Genomic DNA, 18,263 nt, shown 5'->3' with positions numbered 1-18,263 from the left:
AACATGATGGGTAGGAAGAAGCCCAAAGTTTAAGGACCTCATTACCTGGTACTTTTAAATGGCTCCTGGAGCTCTTGACCCCTGGATGCTGTGCACATTAACACATGAGACTGGTTTGAAGGATTTGTTAGGCAGCTCAAAGTTATACCACTCCAGGGCAAGATTATCTCTGGTCTGTGCTGCCCAGCTCAGGTTACACTAAGTGGGGCTACTCTAGATGACACCTTAGTGTAACATCCTACCTGCCTCCCCCACCCCTGCTGCTGTCCCAGATTGGGCCCACTGTTCCCCCCACCCTCCCCGGCACCCCAGATCCCTGCTCACTGCCCCCACCCTCTTTTGTTTGTGGCTGCCCAGCTGTCTATCCCAAGGCAGCAAGCATGGAAGAGTTAACCTGCCTGCCCAGTCGCTTCTGCTGTCTGAGAGGGCTCAGTCTGAAGAAAAGGAGCACTTCAGCAGCAGTGGCTGAGCATGCAAGCTAACACATCCCAAATTTGAACCAGCATTAATACTGATGTATTTGTACAGCTCACAGTCCAAAATGTAACAAGGACCTGAGTGTGAGCAAGTTGTTTCACCCCTCCTTTCCTGAGGTTCCTCTTCTGTAAAATGGGGAAAATAACATCAACCTACTTTGTAAAACATGTTGAGATGTTCTGATGAAAAATGCTACAGGTAAGAGCAATAGCATAACTAGGGAGAAGGGAGGAGAGCAACTTGGCTTTTTGCACGCATGTGTGTGGGATGGGGAGAGGAGGGCAAAAATACCTGTGAATACAAGATATCTGATCACGCTGCTGTGATTGGCACTGCAGTGGCCGGCACTATCCCAGGCATTGCTGGTTGCCCCATGTGCTGCATTGCTGCAGCTAAGTAAGGAATAGGTATTATTGCTATCACCAAACCATCACAGCCTTAGCTGTGCAGTCTATGAGACTGTTTTCTGAAATAATGAATTACAGAAGAAAAACACAACTGGTTATATCAACCTTCATGATATTCTTTTCCACACTCTACCCACCCTCTTCCCTTCCCTCTCAGTTCCCAAACTTAATATGATTCTTTACACAGACATGTTATTATTTGCATTCTAGCAGTGATCAAGGGCTCCAGCCCCAGTGTGAGGCAACAACACAACAAAAACACGGTCCCTGCTCCAAAAAACTCCTAGACTACTTGTACAGTGGTTCAGCAGGACAGCCACAACCAAACGAAATGTAAAAGTTGGATGGCAAAGCAACTCTTACTCAAAATCCTCTGGGAAGAAAAGTGGGTGAAAAAGCAATATACACTTTATTTACAACCCCCTGCTGCCCAGTAACTATGCTTAGTCATTGTTTGAAAAGTTGTATCCCCCAGGACTTAAAAGCTGCCATTCCTCAGGCTACCGCCAATAAATCTCTCACTGGCCAACCAACCTGTCCTAATATGCTTGTCCATTAATGAAGGATTGGCTCTGTTACACCTTGTTTTGCCTTTAGTGCAAGCTCTACATAAAAACCACACATGGAAACAACCATAAATTGTGACATACATCTCATCCAAAACTCAGTGTCATTCACAGATTTGGCAGGCCATTTTTACTACCAGTTTAACATTACAGCTTCTACTGACACCCTATATCCTTTCTGATCCATACAACACTATCCACAAACCCTTGGGACTGGAGCAGACAGCTATGCTACAAGGTGGACAATGACATTCCCTTCCCCCAAAGGAATTAATCTCTAAGCATGTGCCAATCCCTGCAGATCCCAGGAATGTTTGCAATACCAATGGCAAGGACATACATTTAAATGTGGCCTAATTCTGCATTGAAATCAATGAAATTGTACCTAGCAACATAAGCACAGCGTGTATAATTTGGCCCTTGTCTTCTCATTGGCATCCCACTTGGCTTCTAGCAGCTCACATATTATCCTAAACTTTCAAGAAAGTCAATGGACAGATTTAAAGGAACAGACAATAAAATAATTATAAATTAAGATACTGTCCCCACCTACTGTTATTGCTAAAGCTCTTATACAAAGGAAAAAATACTTTAAAACAGATTGGCTTTTCACCACCAATTCTGGCTGCTTTCTTTTTTATTCTTTGTGTAACTAGGATAAAAATAGGTTAGTTTCACTTCTGATTCTCATGGATGAGGACAGGGGTTCTCAAACTGTGATACATGTACCCCTGGGGGTATGCAAAGCATCTCTGGGGAGGTATGTGGGAGAAATTGTGTAATGGCAAATTTAATTTTCATTATAATAATAATTGGCATGTAAGGGTCTAAAATATGACAAGTATGCTGGTAGGGATACGCAGGCAACTGGTAAATCTGGAAGGGGGTATGCAATAAGAAAAAGTTTTAGAACCTCTGGATTGGACAAATTGCTAGTTCTCAAACCATGTAGCCTGAGAAGTTTACAAGCACAGGGAGGTGTGGAGGGGGAGGGAGAGGGGAGGGAAAAGGCAAAATATTTGCTTCCATCATCAATAAAAATATAAAGACTAAAAGAAATGAAACGTGCACACAATTTCATGAATATGGTTTAGTTATCTTGGGGGGGGGGTTGTAACTTAAATATTGCCCCTAATCTATTTGATGATGCCTTTTTAAACAGGTTAGAGGGAATAATCCTCACAACAGCTGTTCAGGTTGCGTAAAACTGCGAAACACAATCAGACCTATGTCAGAAGTTTGTATTTGGACATCACAAATGCATTACATTACGTGACAGCACCAAAACACTGAGTCCTGTGTGATCATTCCCCTTTCTCAACAGATAACTGTGGTTTATAGCTATTCACCACACATGCACACACACACACATGCACACTACATCAGAAAACAGCACCCCCACAGTTCTGGAGAGACCTGCTCTCTCTCTACTCCCACCCAAGATGAGTGAGGAAACTTTGACCATATTAGTCTTGAGAGAATCACAGAAGCAATAAGCAAGACCCAGTGGCAGGATCCATCCCCTTCCCTTCCTTTAATTTAAGTGTCAGCTCAACTGCTTTTTAAGCCCATATCACATTTACTGGGGAATATCACAGTTTAAAAACCTGAGATATTTTTAAATCTTTACAAATGTAAGTGAAATTTACTATACCACTCTTTTTGAGGGAATGCATTCAGTGTGATCATCTCCAGCCATAGGCCCTAGGGATTTGGTAGCAGATAATGTCTACTCTATGGTCTTTGCAATTTGTAGCACCTTATATTCCATCCTTGGAGATTTTTAAGAACCAGTTGGACTAGATGACTTGTAAGGTCCCTTCAACCCTAATTTTCTATGATTCTATGTTAAACTCGGACATACTTATGCTTGTGTAGGCTTCCAGCCTCTACAAACATTCAGTGGAGCCTGAATTGGTGCAACTCTCATGCCAGTGAGCACGGCAAAAGTGCAGACTGAAACGCCCATAAGTCTTTCAGCTATTATTATGTCCAACTCCAAAGGTCAGAGGGCCTGGACATCTCTGTGGCTTCAATTCCACAGATTCCCACACACACATAACTTTATTATTTGAGTAGTCCCACGGATTTCAATGGGACTGGTTAGCATAGGAAAGCTGAGCCCTGGCTTACGTGTTCACTGAACTGGGACTTCTGTGCATGTTATGTCTTTCTGACTCCTCTGAGAGCCAGAGGCCCATTACAATGATGCTGCAAAGGGAACAACAATTGGGAGAAGGCAAGGAACTGGGAAAAATGCACAGCACATGAAGAAATATACCGTACTGTAAAGCAGGGACTGGAGTCCAGGTCTCCCTCGCCATAGTGATTAGGTGAGTTCCTTAACCACTAAGATATATAGTCATGGTCATTCTTTCCCCACACCCTCTGGTCAGTCTCTTCCCTGTTTCCTAGCTTAGACAGCTCCCCACGCAGTGTGCTGGCATTTATGGGTTCCATTCCCAGGCACTTAAATCTCTCCATGCAGTGCAGAGGCACCTTGCCTGGGGCTGCAGATTCTGCTTGGTACCAAGGTTCTTAAAAATTAGGTGTTCGGCTACTCAGCTTTGTGATGCCCAGGACCTTCTGTGGAGGTAGCCCTCAGTATTTTCATACAAAGCCATAGTGATCAAACTCCACCCCAGATCACCCACACTTTGTTATTTGGGACAGGTGAAGTGAGTCACATAGAATCATCACAGGCTCCTGCAAACAAAGTCTGAGTCTTAACCAATGACGGCCTTAGAGAAAGTTCAGATCTAGATCGGAATTCTGCCCCATCAGCCCATGTCTGATCTCAACATTTGCCCCAAATTATTTTTCCCCTTTAAGTAAAAAGAAGAGATGGGGGATTAATTCACCATCCATCCCTCAACTACTACATGTTCTCTGCACATGCTGTGTCCATCTGAAGCAAAACTAGCAAAACAGGGGAAAAACGTTCCCTGAACTTCCAGCTCAAATGGAAATAACAATTAGAGAAAATGTCACTGCAGAAGCCTGGCCTCACAAGACTTCCAGCACAATATTTAAGCCATATACATTTGGAGGGGTTAATTTGTGGCTCTGCTGTGAGTGAATTCCATGGAGTTTCAGTTGGTTACACTAGATTAGAAAAAGCAGCTGAAAGCACAGGTCCTTACCCAGTCTCAAACTTCAGACTCTTGAATTTCATTGATGACTAGTTACTATCTGTTCTAAGTGTAAAGTAACAGAATTGTAACACTTGCCCTCCAACACAATTGCATCTGGAAGCTTATGTGGGAACTCACCACATTCGTTCATTAAGAGTAGGTGTAGAGTATCATAGAAAATTAGGGGTGGAAGGAACCTCAGGAGGTCATCTGGTCCAACCCCCTGCTCAAAACAGAACCATCCCCAACTAGATCAGTACACCCATTTACACTCCTAAACAGAATTCTGACTCGAATTCTGACTCAAAACAGTCCTTTCGCTGGCTGGAAAGGTCCCTAAATTTTGCTTTGTATGAAAACACCATGCTACAGAGCTGCACAGGTACAGTTGCAGTGGTTTGGATCATCACTTTAGATTACTGTAATGCTTTTCTCAGGGGAGAGTCCCAGGTAAACAAACTTGAATAAGAAGAATACTGTACTTGGAGAGGATCACACAGAAGGCAATACAGAAGCTGAAAATTTACACCATTAGTTTAATCCCCATGCTAAACTACTAAAAAGAATGGGCATATTGATAGAGTATTGTCCCACTATCACAGTAGTAAAAAGAGGCTGCAAGGGACACACAACCTAGAATTAGTGCTTAGTATACAATTCTGGCAGAAGGGCGTGCATTGCTGCCAGTTGTATACCTTTAGCTGCCACACAGATCAGCTGGTTGGATAAGCAACTAAGGGAAAGAAAGACCACATGGGAAGTGCTCCTTGTTAGGTAAGTAGCTTTGATTTTCCTGTGTGTGCATGTGCAAGAAACGGCCTGATTTGGAGCTATTAATTTGGGAGGTGTGGTTTTCATTAAAGACACCATTAAAAGTATTCAAAGGAGACATTTCCCTAAACCAGTTGACGTATTAGCCCTTTGTTCTCTCCTCACAATTAACACTTTTATTATAGGGGAAATTCAACTCTTAAATTGGTCTCCATGGGGAAAGGAGATTAAAGGAGATCACCTGTAGAACAGAGGTCCAGTTTTGTGACCAATGGTCTGGTCCTGGAATTATTCCTCACACTGTCTGAGGATAGAGGTTCAAAACAATCCAGTGTCCAGTAGCTCCCATTGGTCTCTAGTGTCCTCTTAGCTCTTTGGAAGAGATTTTGAAAAATGTTCACCATTGGGCTCTCTCTCTCTCCTCCCACTGAAGTGAACAGGAGAAGAACTGGGCCAATACTGCGTGATTTTAAAAATTCCACCTTATTTTGGCTTGGTTGAACGTCTGTCTGCTTCTGTTGGCAGTAACTAAATGGAACTATTAACCTGACTAAGGATCAGGCACTCAGACACCTCTTGTGCTCTACAGACTACCACATTTACTATTCCTGGAATTAAGGAATAATGAAAATGGCCAAGTAAGGTCTTAAAAGTTCTGTTAATTCATTTAAGTACAGGATTTTAGAGACTATATTTTTCTACCCGCTGGTAACATTTCCAAGCCCCCAATTTGTTACTCCAGGACAGGGGAAGGACAAGAAGTCCTAAGCACTTAGATCCTGCTGTAGGGTTCTTGCCTGGAAGAGGTAAGTATGGAAACGGAAGGAAAGCTGGAGAAACTGGCCCATTATCTGTTGTCTGCATTCACCTGTGAAAGCGAAATTTGGGATTAACCACAATAACTAGAACAAGTAACAGAAATGAAGGGGGTACTTACACAGTTTCATCATTTTTGAACTCCAGCTCCCCAAAAGTATCTTCAAAATCCTCTCCACCTCCTTTTGCTGTCCCTTCCACTGTCCTAAATGGGACTATGACTGTACCTCGAGCACCTGATGTCCTTAGGACTTTCACCTCCATCACACCGATGCTCTCACTGACATGTATCACATCACACTCAAATGTAAAGATGCCTGCATGGTCATCATCCAAAATAGTCACCGTGGCCACACAAGGAGAGGAGAGTATGGCCTTTGGGTATGGTGAGCTGTTGAGCTCTGGAGTTTCCTCCATCTCTACCACACGGAGGTTACTGAGGCGCACAAAGAAATGTTCATCTTCCTCAAAGATGTCATCATCAATAATTCCTACAGAGAACTCCTTCTGGGTTTCCCCTGATTTCAGGACCACAGTTCCTTCTGTGAATTCATAGTCAGCACCAGCATTGGCAGAGCCATCCTCTGTTTTGTAGTCCACATAGATGGTCTTAGATATGTCTCCTCCCTTCCGTACCACTGTCAAGAGGACGGCACCACAGTTCTCCAAACACTGGTAGGAGCAAGGGTCAAAGCACACTCTGGAGATGAATTCCTCAGGCTCTTCTGGACAAATCTCATGCAAGCTGGTGCTCTTCTTGGCTTGCTCAGCTGCATGCTTCTTCAAAATGTTGCCAGCGCCAGTCATCATTCTGGTAGCCTGGATGCGATAAAAAGCTCTGCTTTTCTGCTGGTGAGATAAGGCATAATAGTTGGCCATCTCTACCAGCTGGTCCAAGTCCTTTTCTGGGTGCTTTTGCTTCAGATCCTTGAGGATTCGGATCATCTCTTTGCGAGATTCATCTACCTCCTTCCCCTCCATAGTCACTAAGTTTCCATCCAGAAAGTGGGAGTTCATCATCTTGCCATCCATTTCAATTCCCTTGGTGTGATCACCTTCCGATTCTATGATAATACCCCTGTGCTTGTCCGTGCGGTATCTTTTGTGCATGTACTTATAGAAAAGCAACCGTCTGTCTGCCACCCATGCCAGAAGGACGCACAGAGGGAAGAAGAATAGAGTGAGCAAACCTTCCCACACCTGTACCACACCTGGGGAAAAGACTGCCAGGATCATGTACAACCAGATATAAGCAAAGATGCTCCAAGCAGCTGTGACAAAGAAAACGCGGAGGTGTTTTATCTTTCGGGTTTCCCCATCAGGAATCACATAGACGCAAATGGCTATGATGATAAACATATTGAAAGCAGCACTACCAACAATGGTAGAAGGTCCCAGGTCTCCAGCTATGAATCCATGCCCACAAACCTCTATCAACGAGAGAAGGATCTCAGGAGCAGAGGAACCTAGAGCCATGAGGGTCAGGTTGGAAACAGTTTCGTTCCAAATCCGAATAGTAGTGGTAGTGGTCTCTCCATTGGGCTTCTTGATTGTAATTTCTTTCTCTTGTGATGTAATGACTTCTATAGATGCCATGAACCGATCTGCAATGATGGAAACTCCAAGGAACATATAGATAAGTGCTACAAAATAAACAATTACCCTGGCAATTTTGTCCCCAAGGGATGGGTTTTCTGGGTACCATATTGGCAAGATCACGCCCTCCTTGCAGTCAAATGATCCTGCACATGAGTTGTTTTGTCCAATATTTGGTGAATCTCCAGTCAAGCCAGCATCCACCTGCAAGCCATGCAAAAATAGCACAAAGGTAACGAGCCCAAAATGGAGGAAGGCTGAGGTGAGAGGCTGCAACCTTAACAACGCCATACACAAGATTTAGCTTCTGTTGTGTAGATGCAACAGGTCTTCTTATTACAAGGCCAGGAATCTGAAACAAATAAAATAGAGATGGGAGAAAGCATGAGACAAAAAGAAAACAAGATACAATGTTCTCCTCATGCGCACACACACACTACAATATCTGAGAAATAGTGCTAGAAATGCCCAAGCTGTTTCTTTGTTACTTAGTAAATTGCATTTACCATTAGGGGAAACTATTAATGTAAGGAGCAAACTACTGGTGCTGCTTTTGGAGTTTAGATGCTGAACAGGCAAAGATGAATTGATAAACAAGTAATCTGACAAAGACTCAGATGATTTTTTTAATAAAATACTCTGCCCTGATCCAACTCAGGCTAAAAAACACAAAATCCCTTCACTACCTCCACGCCTGAAATGGAGTGAGGAGGCAGATCAAGGAATTGGTACTGACAGAGTAAGCACCGTTTAATAGTATTACAGGTTTCCCTCGCCAATCACGGTTTTGCCAACCACAGTTTTGAGTATCCTTGTTTTAGAGAAGGGGGACGACAGTCAGAAAATACCCTCCATGGCTCCTCTGGCCCTCCTCGTGCCTTTCACTTTCCCCCTTTCCCCCCACCCACAGCCCCTGCTTCTCCAGCCTTGCCAGTTTTGCCAGCCACAGGAACTTTCAGGAACCTAACCCCCATGGTTGGCAAGGGAAACCTGTACATCATATTATATATGCTGGTCCATTCAGTGACCCTGCACCCTAATGAAGGCTCCAGTTGTGGTGGTTTGGTCACATGAATGCTTCTCAATTGGTAACTTAATCAAGGACTAAAAAGCTAATTACACACACACACACACACTTATAGAAAAGCAGCCAGCCATCCGTCTGCCACCCATGCCAGAAGGATGCAAAGAGGGAAGAAGAACAGTGAGCAAACTAATTAGAGCTCTCCAGATCATGAAGATTCCCACTTTCCCTGAGAGACTGACTCCCCAAATCAGAAAGTAAATAATTTGAAAGGAAAGCATGGTAAGTGATTGGCACTGTTGCTGCCATGCCAAACCCTTTTCTGGACAGGTGCCCCAAAGGCCATCAGTATGGCACTGCTCACCACCATTAAGTAAGTCTTTCTCACCAAAATAATTTAGAAACTTTACATTTGTAAACATAGTAATTCTCTACTTAAAGTTTTAATTACATCTAGTGAACTATTATATGCAGAAAGAACGCTAGTGAGCTCAACTACCAAAACAAAATTCAAGTGTATATTAGTGCTCTTTGTTTTCTTCTGTGTGTGCGTGTTTGTATTCAAGTCCTGTATAAAATGAAAGTTGTCTCTAACCTAATGAAGAGGAAAACCCAGGTGGATTGATATTTTATCTAAACTGAACACATCACAGCCCAGGCCAATTTACCATATTTTACTACTCATTGCATTATATACTAGCAGAATTTGCTAAAGATTGGATTCAAACGTTATAGATTGCCATGACACAGGCTATTCTCTTTCAGCTATAATAAAAGGAATTAGCTAAGCTGTCATGCACCTGATAAAGTGTCTCAAATGGAAACCCAACCTTAAAAGTGAGATTTTTCCAAAGTCTAAGTGACTTTAGGAGCACAAGTCCCATTGAAGGGTTTAAACTCCCAAGTTACTTAGATACTAGAAATACCCAACAAAGTTCTTCAAGTGAATAAACAGCTCACAGCACTGTATGTATTCAAGGGAGCATTTTAATGTTATCAGCATTAGTAAATGCATCTCAAATGGCTATTTTATCATCATGTAGTGACACTCACTCACTTCTCAAAAGTGGGTGCAATCTCTCTGATATCAACAAAAATGTTTTCAGTGCTTAGATAAGAATCTATAAAGACAAGCAAAACAGGAAGGAAAGAATGAACAAGGACTGCAAATGAATAAAACCATTCCTGACAAAGCACAGACAAGGAGAGAGAATTGATTATGCAGCATCAGCATCACAAATCCATATCCAATGCCCTTGATATGGAAAAGACAAAGAAATAACACCTCTTTCACATTACCCAGATTAATTTAGATATGACAGCTTTGTTTTTCTTATTTGCTTTCTCTTTTCTCATTGCTTTTTCTCCTATTTGCTTTCTGGTTTCCTTTCTATTGTACGTCAGGTAGTCAGTGCCTGACTGACACGTTCAGAAACCTATGTATCCATAAAACAGATAAAGTACACCCAAAAGTGCTTTGCCAAAATGTCTCAGTGTGACCCAGTCTCTCAGTATGATAGGAAAGTTCAGTCTCGAGGGTATATTCAGTTCTTGGCTTCTTTTCTGAGTGTCAACAAACTGTGCCAATAACATTAGTAGATGTATAATATGGACACAGTCTGGTCTTAGACCAGCTGACTTAGTCAACAAGCTGACAACATTAATAATTTTCAATTGTTATCAACTTGGGCTGTTTGTGAACCAGAGTAGAAGGGCCCTGTAATACAATATTAACCCTTTGCCTCTCCCAGTTCCCCACTGCCTAGGTAACTACCCAGTAACTAGCAGGTGTTGTATTTTGAAGATAAGCTAGTTAGATCAAACTGAGGGCAAATTTTTAAGAAACACTGTAGCAGTTTAGAAGCCAAAAGCCCATTGTTAGAAGTGGCTTAGGCACATAGGGGCTTAAAACTAACTTTAGAGTCTCATACTTATACTGTATTGACAATTTACACTGACTGCTGTCAAGTCAGTCATCACTACTACCAACCTCCATCTCTGTAGGGTGACCATGTTTTATAATCATACACTTTTTGCCTACCTTATAGAGCTGTTTAATAGCATTTCCTGCCATTCATTCCTCAAAAGACTATGGCCAAGTACAGACAGTCAAAAAGTCCAAGGCTGAATCAGTTCAATTTTTGCAGGTTAGCCAAAGCTGTGTAAATTGAACTGATAAGCAAGCGCACAGACATTCACTTTCAATTCCGGAAATGTAGCCACATGCCTACAGTATCCCAGGCCAGAAGCTGTGGGATACTAGAGCAATGCCTCCCTGCTTGGCTGGAGCAGATAGCTCAGGACAAGGTTAGCCCTCCCACCCTTCGAGGGGAGTGGCAGGGAGGGTTTGTGGGAGAGGTGCAAAGCATCCTGGGATGCTCGGGGACTGTGAGTTAACTTGAATCTGGATGGGATCTGGGACAGAAGTTCAATAAACCAGTTTAACTTAAATCAATTAAGTCTGATAATATATCCAACTGGTTTCAGCCATTCTGAAAGCAGTTTATGTGCACTGAACTTCTGTTGCATTAGAGATTTGAACTGATTCTGATCACTTATACCAGCTTGTGTGTAATTTCTGTCCATAGCTTATGAGGCTTTCCTAGCCATTTTTTAAATTTTTATTAATAGATAATTACACTGATTATTCCTCAAACCAAGTGAATTAGGTTTATAACCAGTCTCTCTCACTGGTAGACTCTCTTTCATTTGTTTGGAATTCTAAGCCCAATCTAAAGTTCCAGTGCAAAACTTCAAGATTCACAACATATTTGTTCAGTTTTTCCCTAGCTGCTTGATGGGCCCCATTCATATTAAGCAGACATCACAATCACTTCAGAATATGATGCAACAAGTGACCTGATCTTACATTCTTGACACATATTTTCCCATGAGATTAAAATGAATTGTGTCTGTAGAGGAGTTGCCCAATTGGACCTTTCAATAACTTAAAAGTGTTAATCTTAGAAACCACAATGGAGTATCCTCATTATCCCTCTGGGAGTCAGTGAATAATTACTTTGCAACATGTGGTACATTTATTAGATTCAAAATCTGCTCTTAATAAAAATAACATGGTAACAATTTTACAATGTGAAAGTTAGAGTTCTCCTTGCAACCACAGGTCACCTGCATTATTCATATAAGAGCATATTTTGTACTCAGATACATTCACGCAACTTAACTGAATTCACTGGAGTTGTCTGTGCTTACTTGAGAACAAAAAGAATAGTTATAAAGAGAACCATAACTTTGGCATGTCCTGACTTTTGAGCATTTCAGTACAAAGACCAGTCTGAAGGAGAAAGGAGGCCAGGAGAGTTGCCTGTACTTTAAAAAAACCTTACTGAGGGTGCAGGAATGAACTATGCCAACATGCAGGAAGAGTAACAAGTGTGGCAGAAGACAAGCCTAGCTTTGCAGGGAACTCTTCAGTGCACTAACACACAAAAAGGAAGCTTACAAGAAGTGGAAACTTAGACAAATGACTGGGGAGGAATATAAGAGGACTGCTCAAACATGCCTGGGTGATATCAGGAAGACCAAAGAGCAATTGGAGTTGCCGCTAGCAAGGAATGTGAAGGCTAACAATAAGGGTTTCTACAAGTATGTCAGCAACAAAAGGAAGATCAGGGAAAGTATGGGTCCCTTACTGAATGGGGGAGGCAACCTACTGACAGATGGTGTGGAAAAGGCTGAAGTACTCAATGCCTTTTTGTACCCAGTCTTCACAGGCAAGGTAAGCTCCCAGACTAAGTGCACCAAGCAGCACAGTCTGGGGAGGAGGTGAGCAGCCAACAGGTTAGGGACTATTTAGGAAGGCTGGACATGTACAAGTCCATGGGGCTGGATGTGATGCACCCAAAGGTGCCGACAGAATTGGCTGATGCAACTGCACAGTGTCTCTGGCCATTATCTTTGAAAACTCATGGCAACTGGGAGAGATCCAGGATGACTGAAAAAGAGCAAATTTGCCCAGCTTTAAGAAAGGGAAGAAGGAGGATGCAGGGAACTACAGACCAGTCAGCCTCACCTCAGTCCCCCAAAAAAATCATGGAGCAGGTCCTCAAAGAATCATTTTCTAAGCACTTGGAGGAGAAGATGGCTATTAGGAACAGTCATCATGGAGTCACCAAGGGCAAATCATGTCTGATCAACTGGATTGCCTTGTATGATGAGATAACTGGCTGTGTGGATGTGAGGAAAGCAGTGGATATAATACACTTTGACTTTAGCACAGCTTTTGATACCATCTCCCACAGCATCTTACAAGCAAGCTGAGAAAGTATGGGTTGGATGAATGGACTGTAAGGTGGATAGAAAGCCGACTGAATTGTCAGGCTCAATGGGTAGTAATGAATGGCTCAAGGTTTAGTTGGCAGCCAGCATCAAGTGAAGTGCCTTAAGCATTGGTCCTGGAGCTGGTTTTATTCCATGTCTTCAACACCCTGGAAGATGGCACAGAGTGCACCCTCGGCAAGTTTGCAGATGACACCAAGCTGTGAGGAGTAGTAGATACACTGGAGGGTAGGGCTAGGATTCAGAGAGACTTCGACAAATTGGAGGATTGGACCAAAAGAAATCTCATGAGGTTCAAGTACAAAGTCCTGCACTTAGGGTGGAACAATCCCATGCACCGGTACAGGCTGGGGGATGGCTGGCTAAGGAGCAGCTCTGCAGAAAAGGACCTGGGGGTACTGATAGAAGCCAACGGTGTTCCATTGTTACCAAGAAGGCTAACAACATACTGGACTACCTTAGTAGGAGTGTTGCCAGCAGATCAAGGGAAGCAATAATTCCCCTCTATTCAACACTGGTGAGGCCACATGTGGAGTACTGTGTTCAGTTTTGGGCCCTCCATTACAGAAAGAATGTGGAAAAATTGAAGAGTCCAGCGGAGGGCAACAAAAATGGTTGAGGGGTTGGAGCACATGACTTATGAGGAGAGGCTGAGGGAACTGCGCTTATTTAGTCTAGAGAAGAGAAGACTGAGCAGGGATTTAACAACAGCCTTCAACTACCTGAAGGAGGGTTCGAAAGAGGAGGGAACTAGGCTGTTCTCAGTGGTGGTAGATGACAAAACAAGGAGCAATGGTCTCAAACTGCAGCAAGGGAAGTTTAGGTTAGATATTAGAAAAAACTCTCTCACTAGGAGGGTAGTGGAGCACTGGAACAGGTTATCCAGAGAGGTTGTGGAATTTGCCATCCATTTGGATTTTAAGGCCAAACTCAACAAAGCATTGGCTGGGATTATATAGTTAGGGCTGGTCCTGCTTTGAGCAGGGGGTTGGACTAGATGGCTTCCTAAAGTCCCATCTAATCCTAACTTGCTATTCTATTTTCTAATATTTAAGGGTCCATGCTATGGTCATTTTCAAGTAAAAGAATAAAAGGGAATAAACACAGTTGCCTGCTAATAACATGGTGTGCTACTGCTGTAGCATAACAAAAAATGGACACAGCAACATCTATTGCACAGCATCATGTAATTATCATCCCACAGTGAGAACTGGAACACTTCAAAGTTTTCAGAAATTTTATACCAGTAGTGGTCAACCTTTGGTGTCCACCACCCAGATGAGTGGTATAGGCCCAGTTCACAAGCTGAACTGGGCCCCAGAAGTCCTCCCCTCTGTGCTGCATCCAGGTGAGGTCCCACCCAGCCTATGTGCAAATGGATTAGTCCTGTGCTGCCTTCACCTGACCCCCCCACCCCCGCACCCATATTGAACCCCACGCATTAGGATCAGTCCAACACACCTGATCTAGCATGCAGGGCCACACAATCGAGATTGCAGGGTTCCCAATGGATCCAAAAATTTGGCACCGGGGAGTGGCCATCACTCCCCCCACCATATTTTTGAACCTGTGAGAAGCCTTGAGAGCCAGATGACACGGTCCTGCAGGCTGAAATGGACCCACAAGCCAAGGGTTGAGCACCCTGGTTGAATACAATTCATATGAAAGAGCCCAAAAACTATTTAAGAAATGTTACTTATTTAAAGCCTGATTCTGATATTTTCAATCACACTGGGTGATGTGTTAGGGCCTTGTTAAAGCTTATGCTGTGAGCTGCACAAATGTTAATGGGTGTTAGAGCTACCTTGAGTTTTAGGGCCTTGTTATACGGTAATTTTGGGCAGCTCTTAACCCTTGAATTGTCTACACATTAACACCTGAAACTGGCTTGAAGCACTCGTTAGGCAGCTCAAAGTTATGTCACTCCAGGGCAGGACTATCTCTGATCTGTGCTACCCAATTCACGTTACACTAAGGTGCATCCCATAGGCTACATCTTGGTGTAAACAAACCCCCCTCCTGCCTTCCCTGCTGGCCCAAATTGGGCACACTGAACCCCACCCCCCCATCACCACCACCCCAGATCCCAGCTCACTGCCCCCCACCCTAGCTGCTCCTGTGGGGCAGACAGCCATGCAAATACAAGTTGGGGGGGGGGGCAGGAGGGAGGGCTAGACTAGGTCAAGGGGATTCTTACCTTTCAGTCCTCCAGGATCCTGCTGGCCTGCAGCATGTACTGCTCTGAACTTCATAGTTTCATAGTTTCTAGGGTCGGAAGGGACCTGAGCAGATCATCTAGTCCAACCCCCTGCCATGGCAGGAAGAGCACTGGGGTCAAACGACCCCAGTAAGGTGGTCATCCAACCTCCTCTTAAAAACCCCCAGGGTGGGAGCCTGCACCACCTCACTTGGAAGCTGGTTCCAGACCCTAGCCGCCCTGACCGTGAAGTAGCGCCTCCTGATGTCCAACTTAAACCTTCCCTCCGCCAGCTTGTGACCATTGTTCCTGGTCACTCCTTGCGGCGCTCGGGGGAACAGGGACTCCCCCAGCGCCTGCTGATCCCCCCTAACCAGTTTATAACAGGCCACAAGATCCCCCCTCAGCCTTCTCTTTTGAAGGCTGAACAGGTTCAGGTCCCGCAACCTTTCCTCATAGGACCTACCCTGCTGTCCCTTGATCATACGAGTGGCCCTCCTCTGGACCCTCTCGATGCTGTCCACATCCCTCTTAAAGTGCGGCGCCCAGAACTGGACGCAGTACTCCAACTGCGGCCTGAACAGTGCCGCATAGAGGGGGAGGATCACCTCCTTGGACTTGCTCGAGATGCTTGAGCTAACACTAACACCCATCAACATTTGCGGAGCTCAGCATAAGGTGCAACAAGGCCCTAAGGGTAACTACACCTGGCTTCTGCTTTGCTGATTAGTTTGAAGCACTGACCCAAGTCAGAGCTAGTCACATGGGAAGTTCCAGCATGTAAATTTTGGCCATGTAAAATTCACTAAGTTACAAATCCTCAGTTGGTGCAAAAGAACATACCAGCACTCAAGTCAATGTCCAGGCTATGAAAGAAAAAGCAATAGCAAACTGTGTATATGGTGAAGTTACTTAAGGTGCACACAGAAGTTAGGTTTGTCACATGATCAGCCCCCTGAAAGCACTCTACAGTGGTGCCTTGACACACATGCATGGCTTCAGAGAACTTCTGAAGTGGCTGATCATGTGACAAATTAAACCTCATCTAATGAGGGATCAGATGAAGGCACTCCACTTTGGAGCACTTTAAGGAACTTTTGTTCCCTAGGATTAATTTGTGGTGCCATCGGAGCTATCGGAAGAGGGCAGAGAGGCAGGAGGGGGAACCAGTTGCCAGCTGGGGTTTGCCCAGCCCAAGCTGGAGGTCAGGTGGATTGGAGCCCTTGCACAGCAAACCCCAGCCTGCAGCTTGCTCCCCCTCCCCCTCTCTTCCTGCAGACTCCCCCAGAGCTGGGGGCAAAGTGGGGGATGGGGAGGCTGGCGAGAGAGGCAGCTCCTCAGTTGAAGCCAGGGTCCTTGGGCTTCTTCAGGCAGGCTCAATTTCCCGCCCCCCCCCCCCGGCAAACTCATTTGTTGGGTTGTGGGGTGCGGGGGGAAGGGGCTGTCTAACTCATGGCACTTTATGTAAAGTGCCATGAGTTACAGCAGAGACCTGAACATCTGTCAGCGCCCTTAGCCTTAAGTAACTTCAGCATTAAATCATCCAAACTGCAAATCAGTAATACGGTTCAGCATGTTATACAAAGAGGAGATTTGTGTTGCTTCCTGCTTACATTCTTTATCTATGTAACTTAAGAGATATCTGTGCACCCATCTGCTTTACGTTGTTTTATGTCTTTCTAGGTGTCCAGGGCAGGGGTAGCTGTCTATTGTTTTCGGCAAACCCTGCCCCTTTCTTCAGGGTCATCCCCCTTATGACCCACTCAGAGTTGCTCCCCGTCGGCTGTACACGTCCGGACCGCCTGCCATGACTTTGATGATCACCTGGTTCAGTGTTTATTGTCCGATGTGTGTCCGTCCAAAGTTGAGACTCTGGGGTCTTTGGGGTGTCCCACGTAGCCGAGGGCTCCGCCGCCCCTACACCCTCGCCCATTCCACCAAAGTAAAGGGACCGCCCATCACGCGTGTCCCTCGTCAGTTTGTTAACACAGATTCCACAACGGAAAAGATGAATAACAACACAAAGTTAACAGCTAGGGTTTCTCACCCACCGGGGAGCGGCCTGAGCACCTTGATGGCCCCCTGGGTGTCTCCCTGTCCGCTGTGGGCGTCGGTGCCCTCCCTCAGGTGCCCCTCGAGCCCTTCAGTCCCCTTCCAGGCTCCCTGGGGACCTTCGATCTCTTTAGGCACTGTTGAGGTCCATTCACCTCTTCGCCGTGCTCCTCTATCAAGGTAAATACGGCTCACGGCTCCCGCCGGGACCAACCGCTCTTCTGCGGCGCCTGCAGTTGCAGGGACGGCAACGCTGGAAGTTCCCGGCTCCTGGACCCGCAGGGGTTTCCCTTACCCCAGAAGACCCGGCTTCAGTGCTGGGCTACTTCCCTTCACCACCGAGGGTTCCAGCTGGCCTTTCCTCTGCCGCCACTTGCTTCCGGTTCCTCCCCGCCAGCGGCAGTCGGCATTTCCTTTATGGGGCCCCGAGCTGCTGCGAGCCCCTCCTCCTGGGCACACCTGCAGAGGGTAAGTAATTCAGCCCTGGGACTTTGTGCTGCGGGGCATACCGCGGCTCTATTAATGCCACGGCGTGGGGTTTTAGGGCACGCCAGCTCCACTCCTCCCCCACACTAGGGCTATCACACACCAGCAAATGACTGACGGGAAAAGCAAAGGGCTAAGTATTCCTTTCTGAGCAGAATAAATTATAAAACCTATTACCATAGAGCAAATGGGAAAAGCAAAATCAAAAGCTGAAATACAACTGGATGATCTCAGACAATAGCTTTGCGATTGCAGCAACTCTCAGAAGAAAAAAAATCCTTATTCTACATTGATTAGTACAAAGGTGTTACCACAAAACGTTTTCAAGATCAGGTCTTGAAACATTTTGACACAGCTCAAACTGTGGCATGTAGCATGCCAAAAAGAGGCCTTGCCTCTGGGACAGGCTATGAACCAAAAAGCAGCCAACTATTTCTA

At 44.9% G+C, this 18,263-nt stretch overlaps 1 protein-coding gene across 2 annotated transcripts in view; it reads right to left on the bottom strand.

The window, feature by feature from the left end:
- The window catches only part of SLC8A3 (solute carrier family 8 member A3), a 270,725-nt gene that overhangs the window by 217,240 nt on the left and 35,222 nt on the right, over positions 1–18,263 (bottom strand). For both annotated transcript variants that reach the window (XM_019519149.1, XM_019519150.1), the window contains exon 3: positions 6,293–8,119. In XM_019519149.1, coding sequence (XP_019374694.1) covers positions 6,293–8,058 — 1,766 coding nt within the window. In that variant the 5' untranslated portion in view covers positions 8,059–8,119. The remainder of the gene's footprint in view (positions 1–6,292; positions 8,120–18,263) is intronic.

Source organism: Gavialis gangeticus, unplaced genomic scaffold (genome assembly GCF_001723915.1).
Source record: "Gavialis gangeticus isolate Ggan-Ray unplaced genomic scaffold, GavGan_comp1, whole genome shotgun sequence".
NCBI lineage: Eukaryota > Metazoa > Chordata > Crocodylia > Gavialidae > Gavialis > Gavialis gangeticus.
Note: the sequence above shows the minus strand (reverse complement) of the source record. Positions and strands in the feature narration are given on the sequence as shown.